The 21,970-nt window shown below is 50.0% G+C and overlaps 1 protein-coding gene across 1 annotated transcript in view; it reads right to left on the minus strand.

Annotated features, from left to right (window-relative positions):
• The window catches only part of LOC125721705 (Down syndrome cell adhesion molecule homolog), a 68,116-nt gene extending 46,858 nt beyond the window's left edge, over positions 1 to 21,258 (minus strand). Inside the window, 3 exon segments of the mRNA XM_048997692.1 lie at positions 3,880 to 4,026; positions 4,275 to 4,595; positions 19,935 to 21,258. Coding sequence (XP_048853649.1) covers positions 3,880 to 4,026; positions 4,275 to 4,595; positions 19,935 to 19,977 — 511 coding nt within the window. The 5' untranslated portion in view covers positions 19,978 to 21,258.
• Between the last annotated feature and the right edge of the window lie 712 nt (positions 21,259 to 21,970).

Here is a 21,970-nt window from a genome sequence, read left to right on the forward strand (position 1 = left end):
GATAACGACTAATGCTAATCAAATGAGAATAAACCAAGCTGCTCAAAAATATATGCATAATTCATTCATTCGTGTCGTCAAAAACTTGAATGAAAGATTTAAGTCGTGCGATTTTAAATTCCAGTGACGGCCTTTTCCAGCGCATTGTCTGGAAATAAAGACATATCGCTTACACTGGCAGATTGGTCGTTCCGTCTGATATTCCACAAACACTGTACCAGTGGGAGCAGGGGGAAGGTAATCTGATCGTTTAGTGGGTAATGAAACAGTAGCCTCCTCGTTTGCAAATTGAACCTGTGTGCCAGACAAACAGGAACGCTGGCGAGACAAACAGGAAGTCAGGCTGACGTGCTCAGGGCTGCGGGTACAGATCCTCAGAGGGAACTGGCGCAATAGTAAATGGGTGAGCACCATGGAAACCGCGCCGATATAAAGGCAGCCTGTAACCCTGCGGCCGCAAGCCAGCAGACACTGGTAATTAATGGGGGGTGGTGCAGGAGACCAGTGACCTTCTGCAAAATAGCCCGCAGAGTGACTGAGAACGTTACTGCGGATTTCACCACTGACATCAGTGCAGGTTCCCTATAAATGGTATCTCTGATATCAGTGCAGGTTCCCCATAATTTTTATCCCTGAAATCAGTGCAGGTTCCTCATGGATTTTATCCCTGATATCAGCGCAAGTTCTCCATGAATGTTATCCCTGATATCACTGCAGGTTCCTCATGGATTTTATCCCTGATATCAGCGCAAGTTCTCCATGAATGTTATCCCTGATATCACTGCAGGTTCCCCATGTATTTTATCCCTGAAATCAGTGCAGGTTCCCACGTATTTTATCCCTGAAATCAGTGCAGGTTCCCACGTATTTTATCCCTGAAATCAGTGCAGGTTCCCACGTATTTTATCCCTGAAAACAGTGCAGGTTCCCACGTATTTTATCCCTGAAATCAGTGCAGGTTCCCACGTATTTTATCCCTGAAATCAGTGCAGGTTCCCACGTATTTTATCCCTGAAATCAGTGCAGGTTCCCATGGATTTTATCCCTGATGTCAGTGCAGGTTCTCCATGGATTTTATCCCTGCACAGGCACACAGCCCAGTCTGGTGACACCTGCGAGATGGAGGCCACCGTCCTCTCTAGGTAGTAACGTGTCAGGGATGGGCAGCTTAAACCGGTTTGTCTACGTCGACGTTTCATTTGAGGATTACAGAGGGAAGCGTGCCAAACCCCAGGCCCACCCCCCCTACATCGAAATGCATCCAGTGTCACTGTGGAGGTGCACGAGGCTGGGGGCCTCTGGGGTGGGGGGATGGGGGGGGGGGCTGATGGCCGGGGGGGGGGGGGGAGGGGGGGGGGCTGATGGAGCATCGTGCCTGGAATGCAACAGCTTCACTCAGCCTCTGCAGTACTACCCCCCCCCCCCCCCCCCCCCATCGCAATACGACAGTGCTTAGCTTGGAGGCTTGGGACTGCAGAAAACCCTCCGACCCAACCTGAGGGAGGGGGGGTCTGCAGGCAAGTCCTTTACCAGCGTACGTCCATACCACAGCCTCTCTCCCAGTCGATCATATTTCACTAACAGCAGACATATGGTGCCAGAACCGGGCCCAGTACCTCTGCTGACACACAGACGAACAAACCGTGAGTCGGGAGGGGGGGGGACACCTGTGTCAGTAAGCAGGGCAGGCAATCACACCATAAAAGCAAATAATATTTAAGGACATCCTGTAAGATTAAATCGCCTACGAGCAACCAATTCCAGCAATAAACGGAGTAGCGGACAGCAAGAACGTGATTAACTCTGCAAAATGACGGGAAATAAAGATAGATAAACACCAGGAGGACAGAGCTGAGCATAAAGGAAAGGAACGGAGGGGCGCCTAGCCGTGCACGTTCCAAAGCAAGGATAAATTTAACGCAGCGTGACAGGTTAATAGCATGCTAGCTGGAATGTTAGCGGCCAGCACCAGCGCTGCGTGCTCAGCCTTTCGGGAACCAGACTTCAAATATCTGCTCCGCGGCCTCATCTAAGGAGTAATTCATATGGTAATTAACCTCGCTCGTGATCCGCGTTACTTAATTATGACAGGTGCCATTGTGTAATTATACTGAGCTTTTGATTCGGCCTGGATAAATTGAGATGGATTTAGTGGGCCTGTCTGTCTTCGTGGGGTTCGGATTCTGAGAGACATTTTTGAGTCCTTTGACTTTCGGAACGGAGATCAAACACCGAGGAACCCCCCCCTCTGCTGGACACCGTCTCTCCATGGATTCGTGCAGCAACGTACCAAACAAAACCGAACACGACGCTTCTGACTTTAAATTAAAAAGGAAACATGAATATTTCCTTTATCTTAATTTCTCCTAAGGAACTCACTAAATCCTCAATTTAGAGACTCGCGCTTCCTTCGGCCACGTTGTTGTCATGGATACGACCGCTTTGACTTTACTTTCTGACCTGAGTGATGAGATGCGTTCACAGGCCCTGATCTCACTCTGGCGAGCCCCCTCCCCCACCTAAATCACACACCTGACCTCTGCGCCCATTCCCAAGAGGAACCCCCTGCTGGTTTCTGAGCCTGACCCCAGAACGTATCCCCATCTTGAGGGCCTACATCTCTCACAAGATGGCTGTAAGCTTCAGATGGGCCGTGTCCTGGTCCAGACCTCACGCAGTGTCAGGGATCGAGAAGCAAGGCTTAAAAACACACTCTGTGATGATCAATAATGCATAGAGCGTCACGACAGCAAGCACCCCCCCCCCCGCCTGTGATTTACTACATTCAGAGGGGACGTTTCTAGCCCAGGCCTAGGGGAGCCCTGATACAGCCAGCAAAGGGGGGTGGAGGGCGCAATTTCTGTGAACTCAGGTAGCTAAGCAACATGTCTTATCGAGGATGACGTGCTGAACACCGTCAGAGATCCAGACACCGGGCCCACAGCTGTGAGATGTTAAGCTACCGTCAGCATGGCAAAGTGAATCGGTCACCACATAGATTGATATGCCAAAATAGCATCAAGGTAAAGCAACGAGAACTGATCAGGACACGTGTGTGACACCGCCCCTCTCCACGGTAGCTCAACCCTGCCTCGCAGCTTGTTGACAGGAAATCATACGGATCTCTGGGGGAGAAAGACAGTCTGGAACGTTTGCGATGAGAAAATGGGGGTCGGATCTTATAACTGCAGCAGGAACTGAGGGGCACAGCATCCGGTGAAGGCGTGATGCAGGTTGGAGATCGGTGGGTTGAAAAGGAGGCGGATGCCGGATACCTGCCTCAAGGCTGGAGTGTGAGGCAGGCTGCCCCCACCGGGGGCAAAACCAGGGGGCAAGGCCAGATGGACCTCCGGTCGGCACTCGGAGCTGTCTGACTGCACACGGCGGGGGGTGACCTTCCCCCTGTGTCTGAGCACAGATGGAGGATAGAGGAGATGGCGGGGGAGGGGGGGGGTGTCTCCTGGAGATGCCCTGCGGGGGGGCAGGTGACTCATAGGACATAAGGGCATCGTGGCGAGACGGAGCAGGACGCCTGGCAGCAAAGGACAAATGCGACGGCGCATTAGCAACCCTGACACCCACGCGCAGGTTGGTGATCCGCCGAAACCTACAAACACTTTGCCCGATGCAGCACTGGAGGACGTCTCGGACAGTATGAGCGCCCCCACACCCCCCCCCGGCCCCGACCCCAAGTGAGTCCCAGTGTGACGGCCAGCTGACGGCACTCGCTCCATTAAGCGACTGGTGTGGGAGGCGCTTGGGGACATCTGCGGTCTGTTCACGCGTCCGAGGAAACGTCTCCGGCTGGGAGTTCCGGACCCATTTAGAATGATGTCACCGGCAACTTACTTTTGGGGGGGGGGGGGGGCGGGGTCCTACCTGAGGTGAGAGAGACGGTGTCCTTCTCCCATGAGACCACGGCGACGTAGGCCTCAACGGAAGAGGGGATAATGCACTTGAAGACAGCAATGTTGCCTCTCATGGTTCTCTGGTCCTCGACGCGCACTGTGTAGGGCTCCCGTAGAACTGGGGTGAGAGATGGGAGGGGAATGCTGAGCCACTGTCTGAATATAGAGGGCGCCAGTGAGACTGTGGTCACATCCACGTGTGCAGAGTGTTTCAGCCAACTTTCAGCCTGTGGGTTTTGACCCGAAAAATTACAGACAACCAATCATGTATGCCCCTTGTACCATGTTCAAGGACCAATCAGAAGACGTGTGACTGTCCTGGCCACTCCCTTCCCCCCCACCCCGCTAATCACGCTTTCCACTCACCCGCCTTGATGTGCACATCCTGGCTGCGGATCTTTCCGGAAGGGTTCTCGGCCGTGCAGTAGTAGGTGTCGTCGTGGATCAGTGTGCTGAAACTGGACGGGGGGAAGGGGAAGATCTGCAGGGAGCCATTGGGGTGCACGATGCGGATGCCCGGCACGTCGTAGATCTCCTCGCCCGTGGAGGCCAGGTGCCAGCGCAGGGCGGTGGGCGGCACGCCGGCAGCGGGGCACGACACCAGCGTCCCCGCGGTGCTGGCAAACACCACCTCTTGCAGAGATGCATTGACGAAGTACAGGCTGGAGCTCAGGTCTTCACTGAGGACTGTGGGAGGCGGAGGACAAAGGTCAGCATGCAATGCATCGTGGGTAAACCCTGTAGTTTTATGAGTGTTGGAGTCCCACAACTACATGCTTCTGCCAGGAGCAGATTGAAATGAGAATGGAGGAGGATGATTTCCTAAAACGTGCAGTTAGAGACAAGCGGCGATTATAATTCACCAGGAGATGAGTGGAGAGCCGTAAGGTAATCGTCCCCTCCACCTGTTTCTCTATTTTAATGTCTCTGCAGTTAAAACATCAGGAATAAATTAAGTCGGCAAAAATCGCATCTATAAATTGGTTATAGGTTCCCCGTAAGAGGATCTGTTCAGACCACGATCTCATTCACCCCGATTTATTTGCCCTCTTTCATTTCCTGATCTTTACTCACCTCCTGTCCTCTGTTGTGTTTTATAAGCACAGGAGAAAAAAAATTATAATGTCTTTGACTGTGGAACTGCTTATAAGGGGCTGTTTTCCCAGCAGCTCTGGGGATCAGGCTCTGCCCTGGTTCATGACACCGAACCCCGAGCTGATGCATGAAGGTGCACCTGCCCTTGGTACCAAGGGCCGTGACAGTGACCGGTGATGAGTGTGTCCTCCCCGAGATCAACAAGGCCTCCTGTCATCTGAATGACCTTCTAGGTCATGATAAAGCCCCTCCTCGTTTTGTGTTAAACGGCAACATTCTGAGGATTAAGTGTGGTATAGCAGGTCAGAATGCCGCGTCTGTGATCAGAAGCTCGACGGCTCGCATCCCTGATTCGACAAAGTGATTTTAGCTACCCCATTGGCTACCTCACTTTCTTAAAACTTACGTTGGTTTGTATAAAATGTAAACATTCCCACCAATGAAACAAACCATGTAATTAAAGTCACATGACCACGGGGTTGCCGCCTTAAATAACACAATAAACCCGCTGGATCCTTGTGCGCACCCTGCCTCCTCGTGTGTCGAATGTGCGTGTCACAGCCAATGAAGTGAACAGAGGCTGGAATCTGTGTCGACCAGGAACCTCGTTACTTATTGACGAGGCGCTAAAATGCGCGAGGCGCTTTGGGACAGAGCCGGGAAGATGGGCTGCCAAGGCCTTAGTTCACTCTGCCCAAGAAGCCTTGTATTTTCAATCAACCAATCAGGGCACTGAGAGTCCACTCCACCAAGCAATGCCATTGGCTCCCCCTAGCAAGGGCACTGTGCTCTCACACAAAATCATTGACTCCTCCCAGTGATGTCATTAGCTCCTCCCAGCGTTGCCACTGACTCCTCCCACCAAGGCCATTGCTGACCCCTTGCAAGACAATTGGCTCCCCCTGGCAAGGCCGCAGGCTCCTCCCAATGAGACCATTAGCTGCTCCTCATGAGACCATCCCTCAGAGCCTCTGTCACTCTGATGCTCACAGGACCACATTCATGTGGCTGCCGGGTCACAGCGAGAAATTAGGGAACATGGTGTCCTCAAATGCGTCCGCATGCCCTGCACATTTCCAGCCTTCTCGTGATGATAATACGCGGAGACGCATTCCGGTAACGCTGCTGCTGCAAATAGTACAGATCATTAACTACCGACTTGAATAATTAGGCCAGGCGAACAAGTCCGGACAGGGACTAAGTGTTAATTACACCCCAGATATAATTACACAAAAGCAGGACCGTTAAACAAAGGCAGACTTGTGTGACTCCCTGTAACGACACTGTGTCAACAGCAACATCTCTCAAAACATTACTGAACTCCGTCAGAGACCTGCGGTTTAAGGGGTCGCTGCTGCTGAACCAGACGCCAAGGCAGCGCTTTCATGCAGAGACCTCGCGTCTACGAGAAAGCAAAGAAGAGGCTCTCGAGCCTCAAACCCTCCCGTGAAAATGGATCGCCTGGAGATAGGTAGATGGGTGAAGAAACCACACATCTACACGTGCTTCTTGAGTCCTTCAATATTTAAAGATGCTTTTAGAGACAATGGAGCTGTGACGTATGGGGGGCGTGGCCAGAGGAACCAAATTGTACACGAAGCCAGGTGTACCTGACAGAACAAACGAACACAAGAAGTTTACAAACGACAGGAGGCCGTTCGCCCATCAAGCTCGTTCGGGGAGAACTTAACTAACAGCTCAGAGTTGTTAAAATCTTATCTAGCTCTGGTTTAAAGGAACCCAGGGTTTTAGCTTGCGCTACACTAGCAGGAAGACTATTCCACACTCTAACTACACACTGTGTAAAGAAGTGCTTCTTCACATTCATTTTAAATCGTTCTCCCGCTAATTTCTACCTATGGCCACGAGTTCTAGTATTTAAGCTAATATTGAAGTATCCATTTGGCTGAACAGCATCCAGACCTGTTAGAATCTTATATACCTGGATCATGTCCCCCCTTAGTCTCCTTTGCTCGAGGCTAAACAGATTCAGCTCAGCTAACCTCTCCTCATAAGACATTCCTCTAAGAGCAGGAATCATTCTCGTAGCCCTGCGTTGCACCTTTTCCAAGGCAGCAATGTCCTTCTTAAGGTATGGTGACCAAACCCGCACACAATATTCTAGGTGGGGTCGCGGTGCTTCGCGGTGATTTACAGCGAGTTATACGATGGGATATGCCTAGCTGAGGTCGGTCACAGGAAGGGCTTCTGGAAGGTTCTGCTGCCGGGACCACTTCCTTCCAGCTTACTCTGCCTGTGAATAAAGTTGCCCCCGTGCCCTACTGCTGCTTCGAGAAAGGGTGGGGTTCATGTGGGCTCTCTAGCGCCCCCTGGCTCCCTGCGGGATGCCCGCGGTGCCGCCCTCCAGCCCTAATTGGGATAATTTTTCCCCGTACCGCTCTGTAAACGGGAACATAAACGATACTGATGAATAATGTACTGCCGGCATCCATTATTAAGCAGGCAGTTTGCTCCCGGCTGACATGAGGCCCGGTGACTCTGGGCCGCCGAGTCGAGGTCCCCTCGTGTCACCCTGTGAACACCCCCCGTTTTAAACAGCCCCCGACTCCACAGCCCTCTCCCCCTGCTGTGTGTGCGTGTGTATCTGCGTGTGTGTGTGTGCTGGGGGCGTCCCGAACAGGCTGCCAGAACTGCAGATTTGATTTTCTTCAAAGGAAAAAAAAAAACATCCATCAAGTACAGATTAGGCCTGGCATCCCGCGGGGGGTAAGGGGGGGGGTGGGGGCTCCATACGGCTGGTTAGACGCCGGTCGGGAGGAATTAAGGACAGCAGCATGGCAAATCAAGCCGACGACAGCGGAGCGATTTAATGAGCTGCCACAATCGGTGTATTACGGCACTACGAGGGCCGTCTTTATCACGAGCATGCAGAGAACCAAGCCGGGGGCTCTCCAAGATAACCCCCACCCCCTTGGGGGAGGGGCTTCCATAGACCCCGCCCCCAAAGAGGCAGCTGGAAATCCTGATGCCAGGAGACCACATCAGCTGGTTTGCTACCGTCCACGTGAGGCTGGAAAGACCGACAAGGCGGGGTGGGGAGCCGACTGAAGCTGGGGATTCCCAGGGGAATCGGGGGGGGGGGGGGGAGGTCCAGCTGCCATCTCCATCACCTCGGCCCACATCGGCACCAGTCCAACAGATAACCCGGTTACTGTAACCCACGGCAATCAGCCTCATAGCTACCCTCTCTGTTAACTGACTCTTATCAAAATGCTCACCAAAGACATCAAAGACGATGAAAGTTTACACTATCAAGACGTCGGATATTAAATTCCCAGTCAGATCAATTAGGCTGAATGATGTAGAAGCAGTTTAGCCACGCCAAAAAAGCCCTCTCTGTGAAACAGCACTTCCTGCCCATCAACGGCTCCTCCCCTCTGTCAAACTGCCCCTCCCCTCTAGCAAAAAGCCCCTCCCCTCTCAGCCCGCTCACTTCCCAGGACAGTTTTTTGACACTCGGGCAGGTTTCTTGCCTGGGAGCTAATCTCAGATGTCAGCTTACGTAAGTTCTTACCTTTAATGAAGCCAAACACATGCGTTCATCCCCGTCTCCATCCAGCCATCTAATTAATGACACTCCATTAGGCTTTTGACTGAAGGCTGACTGTAATGTAACCCAATGCTTTTCTGTACAATTAAAAATAACACAAGCTACATTAAGTGTAAAGGTAAATATGGTCATTTTTACTACTGAAATGCCAATTCTGGGGCAGCCTGGTTGTTCAGTGGGGCACCCCACACCCACTGACTTAAGACGTCAAATCCTAGCGCCATCTGCCATGTCTGGAGTTGGCATGTCCTCTCTGTGTTTTACACTAATGTTTTAATTTTTAAACACTTGTCTACTGCATGTCTGCTGATTCCCTGAATCAGGCAGAACTTAAAACATGCCCGTAAAGGGCACACTTAATGCACAGCCATGCTGGTGTAAACTGATCACTTGGCGTTACATTAAACGTTACGTAATCATCACCCTCAGATGACAGACTCAGATCGAGTTTATAACAGTTCAAGCTACATTATACTGCAATAGCAAAAAATAATATTGTTGTTACCTTAAAATCATATCTAAAACCATAACTCATTACTTATTTTTAAAAGTAAATGTACTCTGCTATTGAAAAACCAAGAAAAACCATCGGTAACAACGAGCGGCTAATCATACACAAGGCTGGAATCCGCTGTCCGCACCCCCGCCGGGATTAAGGCAAGCTCAGTCGAACACAGATAGCTCAGGAGTGGCCATCAGGGGTGACATTTACGGCGATCGATCGGCGGTGGCTGTACAGAAGCAGACAACAGCGGTGCGCGCATTTATCAATTAGCGCAAAGACTGAGGGGCTGCACATACGTTTAATGCCCTGGAGTCGTTTCAGTTTTCGGACCGATTGTACATATTCCACACGTTCTGTCGATCGGGCTCTGCCGTGAACCATGGGAGCTATGATTTCTGCCATGGAACAAACCACTTTCCTTGACGTTACGGCATCGCGGTGACCCACGGATTCTCATATGACGTTACTGTCGCATTGTACTGATCAACTCTGCTGCTCTCCCCATGTCCTGTCACTGCAGAGGACCGACTTGTTCACTGAATGAACATGGGCAGATTAATACAATTCAGTTTATTTTTGTATAGCGCCTTTCACATCTGCAGAAAGGGGAGAAAAAAATTCTGTATTTGTCGGACAAAAATATTTACGTGTATTTCCGCCCCTCCTGTATTTGCCCTTCCCGTATCTACCCCTACCGTATCTGCCCCTCCCACAACCTGTCTCTCCACGGCCAGGTAAGTAGGAGCACTTGGTTCTCGCCACAGCTCTTCTACATGCCCCACCGCAGCCCCAGGGGTAATTAAGGAGCACTCCACATTGCCCCCAGGGGAAAGCGAGTTTCCCTGCTCCTGCACCGCAGCCACGGCAACGGCACTTGTCCTACAGCAGCTCTCCAATTTGCTCTCATGAATATTTGCCATGACGGAGGACAGGGACTGTGTGGGGGGAGGGCGGATGGCGCCGCCCCACTGGCGGACTGATGCCGGATCATTTTGATCACTCCACTGGCTTATGTGGGGGGGAGATTCTGAGCTTTGTGTGTATGTGTGTGTGTGTTTTCACACTTCACACAGGTTTCAGGGGGGAGCCTAACTGGGATCACATGACCCCAGCAAATACTGGTGCACCCTGTAGGTCATACGTGGCAGGACGCGCTGTGGGTGCTGCATGTCACTCCCTCTCCTGTGCAGAACATGAGATCTTGGCCCATCCTGCCCACCTCCAGCGGTGCATATGATTCAAACCCACAGCTGAAGAGATGGGACCCCAGACAGAGCGGCGAGCTTATGGATTAGACACAGGAAGCCTATGCATAGCATGATACTCAACGGATGTGGCTTCTCCGGCCCAGGCAGACGGCCATCGGAGCAGCAGTCACCACTGCATCTAGGGCCTTAGCTAATAACATCCAGAATTAAAGGATAAACACTGAGGAGGGGAGTTACAGGGGCGGGGTTTCAAGAACACTGGCCCCCAGCTGAAAGTTGATTGGCCCCTGGAGTTCCCCCTCTCCTGTCACTCACCAACTAAAAACATATCATTGGCTAACGATAAGTCAGGCCTCTCTATGAATTCTGACCCTTCTTATGCCCCGCCCACTTAAAAATAACCTAAAATCACCCCTGCCAATTATGAGACTGGGGAACAGGGAGAACCACTCCACTTTAAGCAGAAGTCAGCTAAAAGCCTCGCAAAGGCACAGCTTCTCATGAAACTTCTGGCGTGAAGTAGGCTGATTTTCCGACAGCAAGACAAAAAAAAATCATCTAGAAATTCTATATGAAAGGAGCATAACCACGGAGTCGACCGGGAGTGTCATGTTCGCTCACAGGTGGCACACAACCTCCTCCAGCACTCTGGCTTCTGTCAGCCTCGCGTTAAGAGATCGGCCCTCAAAAAAAAAAAAGAACCCAGCGTTAAATCTGCAAATACCTGGTGCTGACAGATCAGATTCCTGCGACGCTCATTGACGGTGAGCGGGGCACGTGTGCTGAAAGACGGGCAATGGCGTCACCAGAAGCCAAGGTCGCCGTGGAGGAACGGGGCCATTAGTCAGATCAAAAGAAACTTCAACCGCAGGGTGATTTTCCCCCTGGCTGCGCAGCAGCCTCGGTTACCAAAGAGAGATCACTTGACACACACTGACCGGTTAATTAAGGAGCATCGGAGCTGAAAAGGTTATACTAAGCTCCCGCGCCAAGTTTGAATGAGGTCTGAGGCTCAGGGTACTTCACAGCGACCTTCCCATGGGGGACGGAAGTATGACAAGAGTGTGGACTGAAGACCCAGAGACAGGAGGAGACGGTGGGGTCGGTTATCCTGGAGAGTGACTGCCTTATTCGTTCAGCCAAAGTGACATCTGAGGTCTAAAAATTCACTGCATCTCTGTATTATAATACTAGAGAACTGCAGTGCCCCCAGTCAGAGTGGGCTCCATTTCACCCCCTGCTGGTCAGGTATATTGGTGCTTTTCTTGGACGTGCTGGTGCCTTTGCTTTGTGGACCTCCACCTCCCTATCCCACACAGCAGACTCTGCTGACCTGCAGAGAATCACTCTGCTGACACTTCATTTGCACTACATGCTTACCGCTCCAGGGGGGATGGGCCGCCATGTGTGCGTGTGTCTCTGCGTGTCAGTGGGTGTCTCTGTGTGTCTCTGTGTGTCTGTGCAAGTTTCCGCGTGTCTGTGTGTCTCTGCATGTCCCTGCATGTATCTGCATGTCTCTGCATGCCCGTGTGTCTCTGCATGTCTCTGCATGTCCTTGCATGTCTCTGCGTGTCTCTGCATGTATCTGCATGTCTCCTCATGCCCATGTGTCTCTGCATGTCCCTGTGTGTCCATGCATGTTTCTGCATGTCCCTGCATGTCTCTGCGTGTCCGTGTTTCTCTGCATGTCCCTGCATGTCCCTGTGTGTCCATGCATGTTTCTGCATGTATCTGCATGTCTCCTCATGCCCGTGTGTCTCTGCATGTCCCTGCATGTCTCTGTGTGTCCATGCATGTTTCTGCATGTCTCCGCATGCTCGTGTATCTGCATGTCCCTGCATGTATCTGCATGTCTCTGCATGTCCGTGTGTCTCTGCATGTCTCTGCATATCTCTGTGTGTCCATGCATATTTCTGCATGTCCATATGGGTCGTGTGTGTCTCTCCATGTTCATGTGTCTCTCTCGACATGTCCGTGCATGCCTCTGTATATTCAAGCGTGTATTTGAATGTCTTCGCATGGCCGTATGTCTCTGCATGTCCCTGCATGCATCTGCATGTCCGTGCGTGTCTTTGTGTGTCTGTGCATTTTTCAAAGTGTCTCTGCATGACTTTGTGTGTCTCTGCATGCCCATGCATGCCTTTGCATGTATCTACATGTCTGTGTGCGTCCACGTGTGTCCATGTGTGCAATTGTGTCTCTGTCTGTTTCTGCCTCTGTGTCCCACTTCATACAACAGCAAGCATGTATGTCAGGCTGGGACAGAATATCCTGCAGTATATAAACTAAATGTCTTATTTCTCTTTTTTTGTTATGTTCTTTATCGGCCATTTTTATCAGATGCGACTAAAGGGAAAGGCTTTCGAGCCTGACAGAGCTGACATGAGTGAAGCAACGATATTGAATTTTCTGTATAGATCCCGATCCTGGTCCGACATTCCCGGACTGCTGACTAGGCTCCCCTTCCGCCTTGAGAACTTGCCAGTCAGCTCTGTCCATCTTATTAGCCTCCGTCGCTAATCTTCTGCGCTTACATCGACTGCATCTGCTTCCCACACGCCGCCCGTATTTAAATGGGCTCGTTACACTCCGTTTATTTTCCACTTAAGGGCACGGCAGCCCGCTTTATGTTTCTCAATCCTAGCACCCCGGGGGGGTGGGGGTTTGGGGACGGGGGGGGGGCATCTCTCTGTCAGCTGGGCCGCACTACAAACTCAAATGTATTCAGGACGTTTAGTGCTCGGGATTAATCAAATTATAATGTAATCATCTGATCAAACAGCAATTTGCATAAACACTGCTGGGGATGAGCTGATAGCACAGCGGAGCAAGACATACCAGACTAACCTGAACCCTAACCCTGCGCAACACAGACCCCAACCACACTCCCAAGCTACCTGTCTTCAACCAAGACCCTAACCCCAAGCTACTGGTCTTTATCTAAGACCCTAGCTGTAACCCCGAAGTACCGGCCTTTAACCAAGACCATAGCTGCAACCATGAGGACCCAGCCGCAACCACAAGGTACCGGCCTTTAACTGAGACCCCAGCCGCAACCACAAGGTACCGGCCTTTAACTGAGACCCCAGCCGCAACCCCGATGTACCGGCCTTTAACTGAGACCCCAGCCGCAACCCAGAGGTACCGGCCTTTAACCGAGACCCCAGCCGCAACCACGAGGACCGAGCTGCAATCCCAAGGTACCGGCCTTTAACCAAGACCCCAGCCGCAACCACGAGGACCCAACCACAACCCCAAGGTATCGGCCTTTAACCAAGACCCCAGCCGCAACCACGAGGACCCAACCACAACCCCAAGGTATCGGCCTTTAACCAAGACCCCAGCCGCAACCACGAGGACCGAGCTGCAACCCAAAGGTACCGGCCTTTAACCGAGACCCCAGCCACAACCACGAGGACCCAACCACAACCCCAAGGTATCGGCCTTTAACCAAGACCCCAGCCACAACCACGAGGACCGAGCTGCATTAAAGAGACCCCAGCCATTCCCCCAAACTACTGGTCCTTGTAATCACAGGCGTGCTACAGACTCTGAAATATTAATCTCTGGGTTTTATTAATTCCACATATTTGCCTTAGCATCTCTCTCTCCTTCTCTTTTAATCTTATATTTTACTCGCAAGCCCGTTTGGCATAAAATGAGGAAAGCTGTAGATTAAAACGAACCGCATGTAAAAGGCAGCGGCCGGGGATGATTCCGAGGGCGGCCACTTCTGCCGGTGACTTTCTGGCCGTTTTCTCTTTCTTCTCTGTCCTGCAATGCCAGGTCTTGCTTTTGCGTTCTTATGAAGGGAACGATGGACTGCGACATACTGATAAAGCGAGCCGTTCATCTGGAGATCTAAGGCCTGCAGCTTCTTGTCTGAAAACAACAGCACATTATCCATAAAGAAGCAAATCCAAATAAAGACAATCTGCTTCCAGTTTTTTTAGTCAGAATACAAATCCACGGGGCGATATTCAGGGCTGCCGCAGCCCAGCGATTAACCCAAGGACGGCACCAGAACATCGCACGGGGCTCTGCGCCGCCGCCATGGCAACGGGCAGGCGGGGGTCGGCAGGGGAGGGGGCTCAGTGTACAAATAATGCATTTTAAGACAGTCCAGGGGCAAAATGTTTTTTTTTTTTTTAATGTAGACGAAGGGGACATGCTGTGAAAAATGACAGCATAAAAAATGGCGACGGCTTGAAATGCGATTCACAGGAATGAAACGTAATTTAACCGCAGGTCCGTAACGGGTGCAGCTGAGCTCCCGCCCCCATGGGGACCCCCCCCCCCCCCAGCCTCCATCAGCAGACTAGCCCAAACTTTCCTCATCAAAAATTAAAGTCTCGCCTGAAAAAAACGACGCTGCCGTACCCCAAGGCCACGCCCACCCCACACCAAGACACGCCCAGGTCCAGCGGGAGGCGTCTACAAATGTCCCACACACCCCCAAGGAAGCTGGGGCGGGGGCAGCCTCTGGAATTCCAATCCCGCCGTTTATGGAGACGCACGTTCGGATGGACCGCACGGATCAATCTCGCATTTCCAACAAGCCCCTGGGAAGGAGCATGAGCAGTTTGCTGGGCTCCGGGCTCCCAGAGCTACTGTGCCCCTTGGTGGATTCACACACGGCTTCGGCTACTATACATCTACACTGCCCCTGTCCCCCTCCCCCACCCCCCCCCCCCCACACACTGCACCAACATCTTAGAATCCCGCAAGCCCCTTCTAGCCTTCATGTAACCTTCCCAGCATGCCGAGCGGGCCTGGCTCCAGCTCCTCCGTCGGCAAGAGTGTCATTCCCCCAAATGCATGATGGGTAGATTTCCAGGCGTCATTATGTCTTTTATAAACAGCCCAAGTGTTTCTGTGGCAGGGGCATTCTTCACGGCGATCACAGGCTTGTCAGTTTGCCGTCTTAAACCTTCCTGCCGCAGAATGGACCTCCAGGCCGAAGCAAAAGCACATTCTCTGTCTTCCCGCTTCTTTGCACAAGTCACCAAAACAGCTCATTCGCACTCATCATTACCAGCAAAAGCACAAATGGCACTAAGCATGAATGTCACACGGAAAGTGTCCGGCTGTCCCCCCCGCCTCCCGCTGGTCTGCTCCACAGCAGCATCACCGTCACTCAGTGACTTTCAGAAGCCCGATTACCTCACAGACAGACGGAAAGGCAGACAGGAGCCAGAGACAAATAAAGTCACAGATTGTCTGACTGACAGTCTGAGAGACAGACTGTCTGATTGACAGACAGACAGATAGACAGACAGAAAGGCAGACAGGCAGGCAGAAATGCAGAAAGGAGCCAGAGACAGATAGTCACAGATTGTCTGACTGACAGTCTGAGAGACAGACAGACTGTCTGATTGACAGACAGACAGACAGACAGACAGACAGACAGACAGAAAGGCAGACAGAAAGGCAAATAGGAGCCAGAGATAAAGTCACAGATTGTCTGACTGACAGAAGAGAGACAGACAGACATGAATCCTCATACTCATGCACCTGCATCTGTCTCAGCATTTTTTCCACTTAAACATTTCCAGCAGATATTCAGAAAACTGTCACACAGCCTCCACCTCCCTCTCGCCCCCAGCACCTCCCTCTCACCCCCTCCACCTCCCTCTTCCTCTCTCCCCCTCCAACTCCCTCTCTCCCCTCTCGCTTTCTGTCCACGCTTGGTTAAACACCTTCGCCTGTGTGCGTATTTCCGGATGGAGCCGGCTGACACTGCTAACATCTTTGCGGCTATGCCATTAGCGCTCGGTCCAGGCGCGGCTGAACGCGCCCCTTCACTGCAGGGCTGCTCTAATCTGTAATTACGCTTTACGTTTGTTTAAAGTTGTCAGACAGCTCTGTGCTTCGCTGCTAATGAGCCAAACATCCCAAACATCTTTACACACAGTATATAGACATTATAAAACTGCTAAATACTAAAGTCAGGGTCAAAACCTGAAGCACACACATGCATGTAGCCCTATACACCAGCACACACTCACACACCACACACACATGCATTCTGTGGGCTCCTCAGAGACATCAGTTAGTCTGACTTCATGTCCTTGGATTACACTTTGGCCAGAGCAGAGTTTCAGACTCACTCATATCATTCAATGGGTCTTAGCAATCTGCTATGACAGTGGGAGTCATTACCTGCAACAGTTCAATGAGTCTTATCAGTCGACAACAACACAGCATGCAGAAGCAATCTACTACAAGTCACTGAGTCTTCGCAATCTGCCACAATGCAGTGAGTCTTCACAATCTGCCACAATGAAGTGAGTCTTGGCAATGTGCCACGACAGTGAGTCTTGGCAATCTGCCACAACTCAGCGACACTTGGCAATCTGCCACAACGCAGCGAGTCTTGGCAATTTGCCATAACACGAGTCTTGGCAATCTACAGCTCAGTCTTTACATGCTGCAATTGCACTACGAGTCTTAGCAATCTGCCACAATGCAGTGAGTCTTAGTACTCTACTACAACTCAGCGAGTCTTGCGAGCGTACTACAACTCAGTGACTCTTAGCAATCTGCCACAATGCAGTGAGTCTTAGCAATCTGCCACAACACAGTGAGTCTTCACAATCTGCCACTACACAGTGAGTCCTAGCCAGCTGCCACAACGCGACGAGTCTTTGCAACTTGCCAAAACGCAGCGAGTCTTCTTCAGCCAGGGCTTATAAAAGACGAACCGCCAGACGCAGAGTCGTGCAGCGAACGTGATTGAACTTGACGCTCCATCACGGTTCGACTTTCTCGCGCGGCAGTGACAGGCCACTTCAAGCGTGCTCCTGTACTCCACCGGCCAAAATCAGCTGCTGCGTCCATCGCTAAGCAGATCCCCCCTCCCCGCAGGTCTGCCCAGTCCCCCTATCATACAGACTGTAGATTAATGAGCCAAGCTGTATATTTGCAGAGCTTATTAGACTCCAATTGAGCTTGTATCAGATTTACCCCCCGGACATCATGGCAAAACAACATTTTCCAGTCTATCTCCCCTGTGATTAACGCATTCTGTAATTACTTCTGTGCTGAAATTGCAGGCATCGCGTACACACACGGCCAGAAGTACGCCGGCCCTCGTTTTGCTGCCCCTCCGCCCCCTAAGCCCTCGACTGTTACTGCTTCCTTTAGCTCGCAAGGTTTACATTGAAAAAGCAAAGTTGGCATCAGTCTTGGAAGAATATATAAAATTGCATGACAATTAAAGTCAGAGGCAGGACAGAGCAATAAGTCATCCTGACTAATGACCCGTTTCAACCCCAAATATTCCTCCGTGCTAATCTGTCATTTTTCCGTCCAAGGAACCAACATTAAAGAAATAAATGATCTCTTTGTAATGGATCCCACGGACACACCGCAGTGACCGACACCTCCTGAATATTTAATACGCCGAAATTCCTCATTCTGACGGCTAAATAGTCAAAATCATAGCACTGAAGATGTTACTCGTGCTTATTGTTTATTGATTACGAGATGAATGACGATGTTTGGGGCAGGACAATATTAATACAGTGACCAAAACTGGGGTGTGGCGTTAAGGAAATGGCAGGATTATATTCACAGGGTGAAGACAGAACAGAAATGAGTCCTGAAACATAACATGACCAGTGATTTTTTTTTAAAAATGTAAGCAGGTCGATTAAATGTTTATCCAATTATCTACGAGTAACGCCGCCAATTCCAGGTGGCATTTCCAGGTCAACGGCCTTGTGCGTCCTCAGCCAGCATGGCTACCTGCCATTCCCCGGAGACCGATTAACGAGAGTGTGTTTAATTTAACTGCTAAACCGACAGCTTCCTGGCATTTAGGGGGAGGGACTAAAGGCTCAGCCTCGTTCCCTAAGCATCCCCGGCGGCCCGTCTCACGCCTCCGGACCTCCGTCCTCTGAGTCGCATCTAGGCCGTGTTAAGTGTCAAGACGTCCATCCTTCTAAAGATCGCGGCTTCGGGGGCAGAGCAGATTTGTGATTTCGGAATTAGCTGAGGATGATGTCGTAGGTGTGGCCCTCGGAGGCTCCGATTGGAGGAAAGAACGCGCAGGCTGGAGAACTGGCAGCTGTCATTCGCTGGGCGGTGCCCCATGCCTCTCTCCTGATTGGACATGACGCAGCCTTGGCCGGCGAATATACCAATGGCCGTCCTTCACCGCCTCTCTGCGCCGCCCTGACCGCTGGCCCCCTTCGTTTTTCTCTCGCGGACACATTTCCCACGTCTTTCGCTGGTGCATTGCCCACCCCCACTCCGCCCTGCCCAACAACACCACCACAACCCCCCAGTTTAAACTTCCAGTTTTTTTACAACATTTCCCACCTGCCTTGCAGGATGAGCCTCCGAATGACACCATTTCCTCTGGCTCTCGCTGCCCCCCTGCCGTCCCCCTGCTCCCCTCTCAGTCCCACGCATGGCAGTTCCCCTTTCCCCTCCACAGACCTCCATGCCATTTCACACCTATAATGGCACATGAATTTTCACCAAGGCCGGCTGGTTGGCAGCAAGAGGCTGATCGACTTTGTGTCATGCAAACAAAGGGAAATGTAAAGCGGCTTCCCACGCCGCGCCTGCAGCCGGCTGATAAGAGGCTTTCTGCACGCGCAGCTCCATCTTTACCAGGCAAACACGGCCGCAGTTTCGCGGGGCGGCCGGTGTGTTACATTAAATAAGAAAAAAAGACCCTTCTGTCTTAACAATTTAGCTGTTTAAAATATCATTTTACGTTTACTGGTCGACTTCTCTTTCGTAGATATAATCTGAGTAAAGTATGGATTTTAACATTTTGTTGTTTTTCGCTTTATATACAGAGATTAAGTCATTTTATTTTCTAAATTTGGTGTTAAATTATTGTACGTTTATTTGAATAGCAAAACAATTCATCGAGTTATTTTTTTCCTATTTTCATGAAATTTTGTGTTGACCGATAGAGCTTATAATTGGCACGTGATAGCCCAGCGCAAATACTCAGAATCAACGCCGTAATACGTGTCATTTCGAGAGAAAAATTAATCTGCCCTCACGTTTTTGTTTTTACACGACTAAATAGTGACTATGATACACGTTTCCCGAGAAAATCCTTTCAAAATGTGTTTGAGCTCGTGAGTTCACAAAAATACAAATATTATTAAATTAGTGTGCGTTAACAGCCTTTGCTCAGAGATCTTCGCGACGAAACTGAAACCTATATAAATATAACAATTAAATGTAAGGTTTTAAACTGGCATATTTCAAACAAATTATTGTGTAAAATGGCGTATGGAAAAGGTATCACTTACATCTGTAATTACATTATCAAGTAGTAAACAGAGTGACGGTGTAGGCTATTTTTTCCTCATATGAAAATTTAAAAATAGCGAAAAGGTGTTTGATATATAAGATTAGCTAATGAGTTTTGTAATTTATTGGAAAAGTATACACATTTGCTATTAATTGACCCCTCGGCTGTGCCGGCTTGGTTTAACTAGTTTGCTGCCTGCGCGGCTCCCGGCTGTTCCGCGGCATCAGTGACCGAGCGCCGTCACTCTCCCTCGTATAAAACGCCGTGTTCCAGGCCACCGCCGCAACTTTGGCATTTATTTGTCGCCTCGCCCGTTTTCCCTCTTCTGCATGTCATCTTCAACGATTCGGGGAGCTTAACTTACCATTCAGGATGCACTGGAAAAAGGTGATCGCCAATATCCTCATTCCCCGCTCCGTTCAGTCCGCAAACTACGCGTCTTATTTCTTCGGACTGCGCACTTTCTCCTTCGCTCTTCCTTATTCTTTCTTCGCTGTCGCTGGGCGATGGAATAAACGGCTTTACATTTTCTCCCTGAGCATCCGTGCCTTGTTGCTCTTGCCTTTGCGCTTCGGTCAGGGCGATGCGCTGCCGCTCACAGCCGCATTGGATTCTCGCCTGCCGGATTCAGATCCCAGGTGCGACGTTGATGAGTAGCCGGACATTCACTGAGATACGTACAGGTGGTACTGTCTTTGGAGAAAATAATAATAATAACAATAGTAATGATAATAATTATTATTATAATAAAGACCTGTTTTAAATTATCAAAAAATAGTGGGGGAAAAAATCTGTTGTGGTTTAAAAAAACAGTTGTTAACGGTCAGTTCTGTTTCATGAAAAAAGGGCAAAGTAAAAAAAATAATTGTCCTGTCCAGATAATGTGGAATAGCAGCTAAAATTGTTGTGCCCCTGATTTAAATCCTCATGGCCACCTCTCTCCTTCCAGAAAGCAACAAGCAGACGCATCTTCGCCCGCTGGTCCCCGCGCTAGCGCTCTCCTCCCCTCACAGCATCACGAAAAGGACCTCTCCTTCTTTGCGGCTGCTTTTTCTCCTGAGCTGCCTTAAAGGTGCAGGGGCGTCACGCCCGTGGAGAGGCGTGAAACGCCGGGGAAAATGGGGGGGCAGCGAGGATAGCCGGCGTCCTGGCCGGGCACGAGTGGCTCGCCCTGAAGTGAAATAGCAATCAGCACCGACGTCCCCTCCACCCCCCCAATTATCAGCTGCATAGACAGCTGTCACGTGGTTACCTGGATAGAGGCACATGTACCGGTTTTGAAAGGTAAGTTGTGCGCCGAAAAACCTGCGTAATTAAACAAAAAAGGGAGGACCACTTATGAGTTCCCTGAATTCAGCCCGTTTTCCCTGTGCGCGTGTCGTGGCCCATCAAAGTTATGGCCCGTGGTCATTAATTGACCTTGATAAAATTCAGCATGAAGGGTATCTGAATGGATATGCTGTCCGCCTTCCTTTCGCCTGCCAGTTTGACCGAGAGGGAAACTGACAGTGACGACGAGTGGGGATGGACCAGCACGTGCCGTTTATAGGCTACGTGCAGGGTGTTCGGGGCTGTCATGAAAAACGCTCAGTAATCAAGAATATGAATGTCAGACATTTATTATCTAAAACCGTGAGCCGTGCGGATTTTACCGGCGAGCCCCTGCCTCGATTCAAAACGTCGGATTACTTGTACATGCTTACGTGTTTTCCACAGATAGCTATAGAGAAAAGGAGGTTAATAATGTTTCGTGTTAAAAAAGGAAAAAAAAAACAGTAATTTAAAAATGCGTGCAATTCTCTTACGCGAAGGAAGAAAATAATACTGACGCCTAAGGTTATTAAGTATTTAATCAAAATGATACGTCAACATTATAAATGACAACAGCACTGCAAACTCAGTACGTTTAGAAGTGAATTTTTATCACAATTTGCATATATAATGTAGGCCTAAAAAATCTAATTAGTATACATTTTTAAAACATACTGAGGATATATACCGTTTATAAATTACATCTGTAAACGGAAAACATACACGCATATATAGGTAAAATGACAAAATAAAACGCATCCGTCATTAAATAGATTATAATTAATATTTATAATGTAATAAGAATTTATTTGTTTAAGTTAATTGGAATGAAAAGATCAAACTTTGGGACGCTATTGTGGGTTTGCAAGAGTCCGGGATCTGTGATGATTGTTCTACCAAAATGTTTCAAAAGTGTGTGAGCGCAAGTGCACTGTAATTAAATCCTTTAATGTGTCTCGTCCTGTTCTGTATAATTTTTTGCTTCTTTCTGTTTATTACACCAGCGCATATAAATCACACATATGCTTAAAATATTAGGGATGTGTGCCGTTCGTTTTTTCGTCAGTTCTTCACAATGCCGTTCAGCTC

This window comes from Brienomyrus brachyistius, unplaced genomic scaffold (genome assembly GCF_023856365.1).
Source record: "Brienomyrus brachyistius isolate T26 unplaced genomic scaffold, BBRACH_0.4 scaffold35, whole genome shotgun sequence".
Taxonomy (NCBI): Eukaryota; Metazoa; Chordata; class Actinopteri; order Osteoglossiformes; family Mormyridae; genus Brienomyrus; species Brienomyrus brachyistius.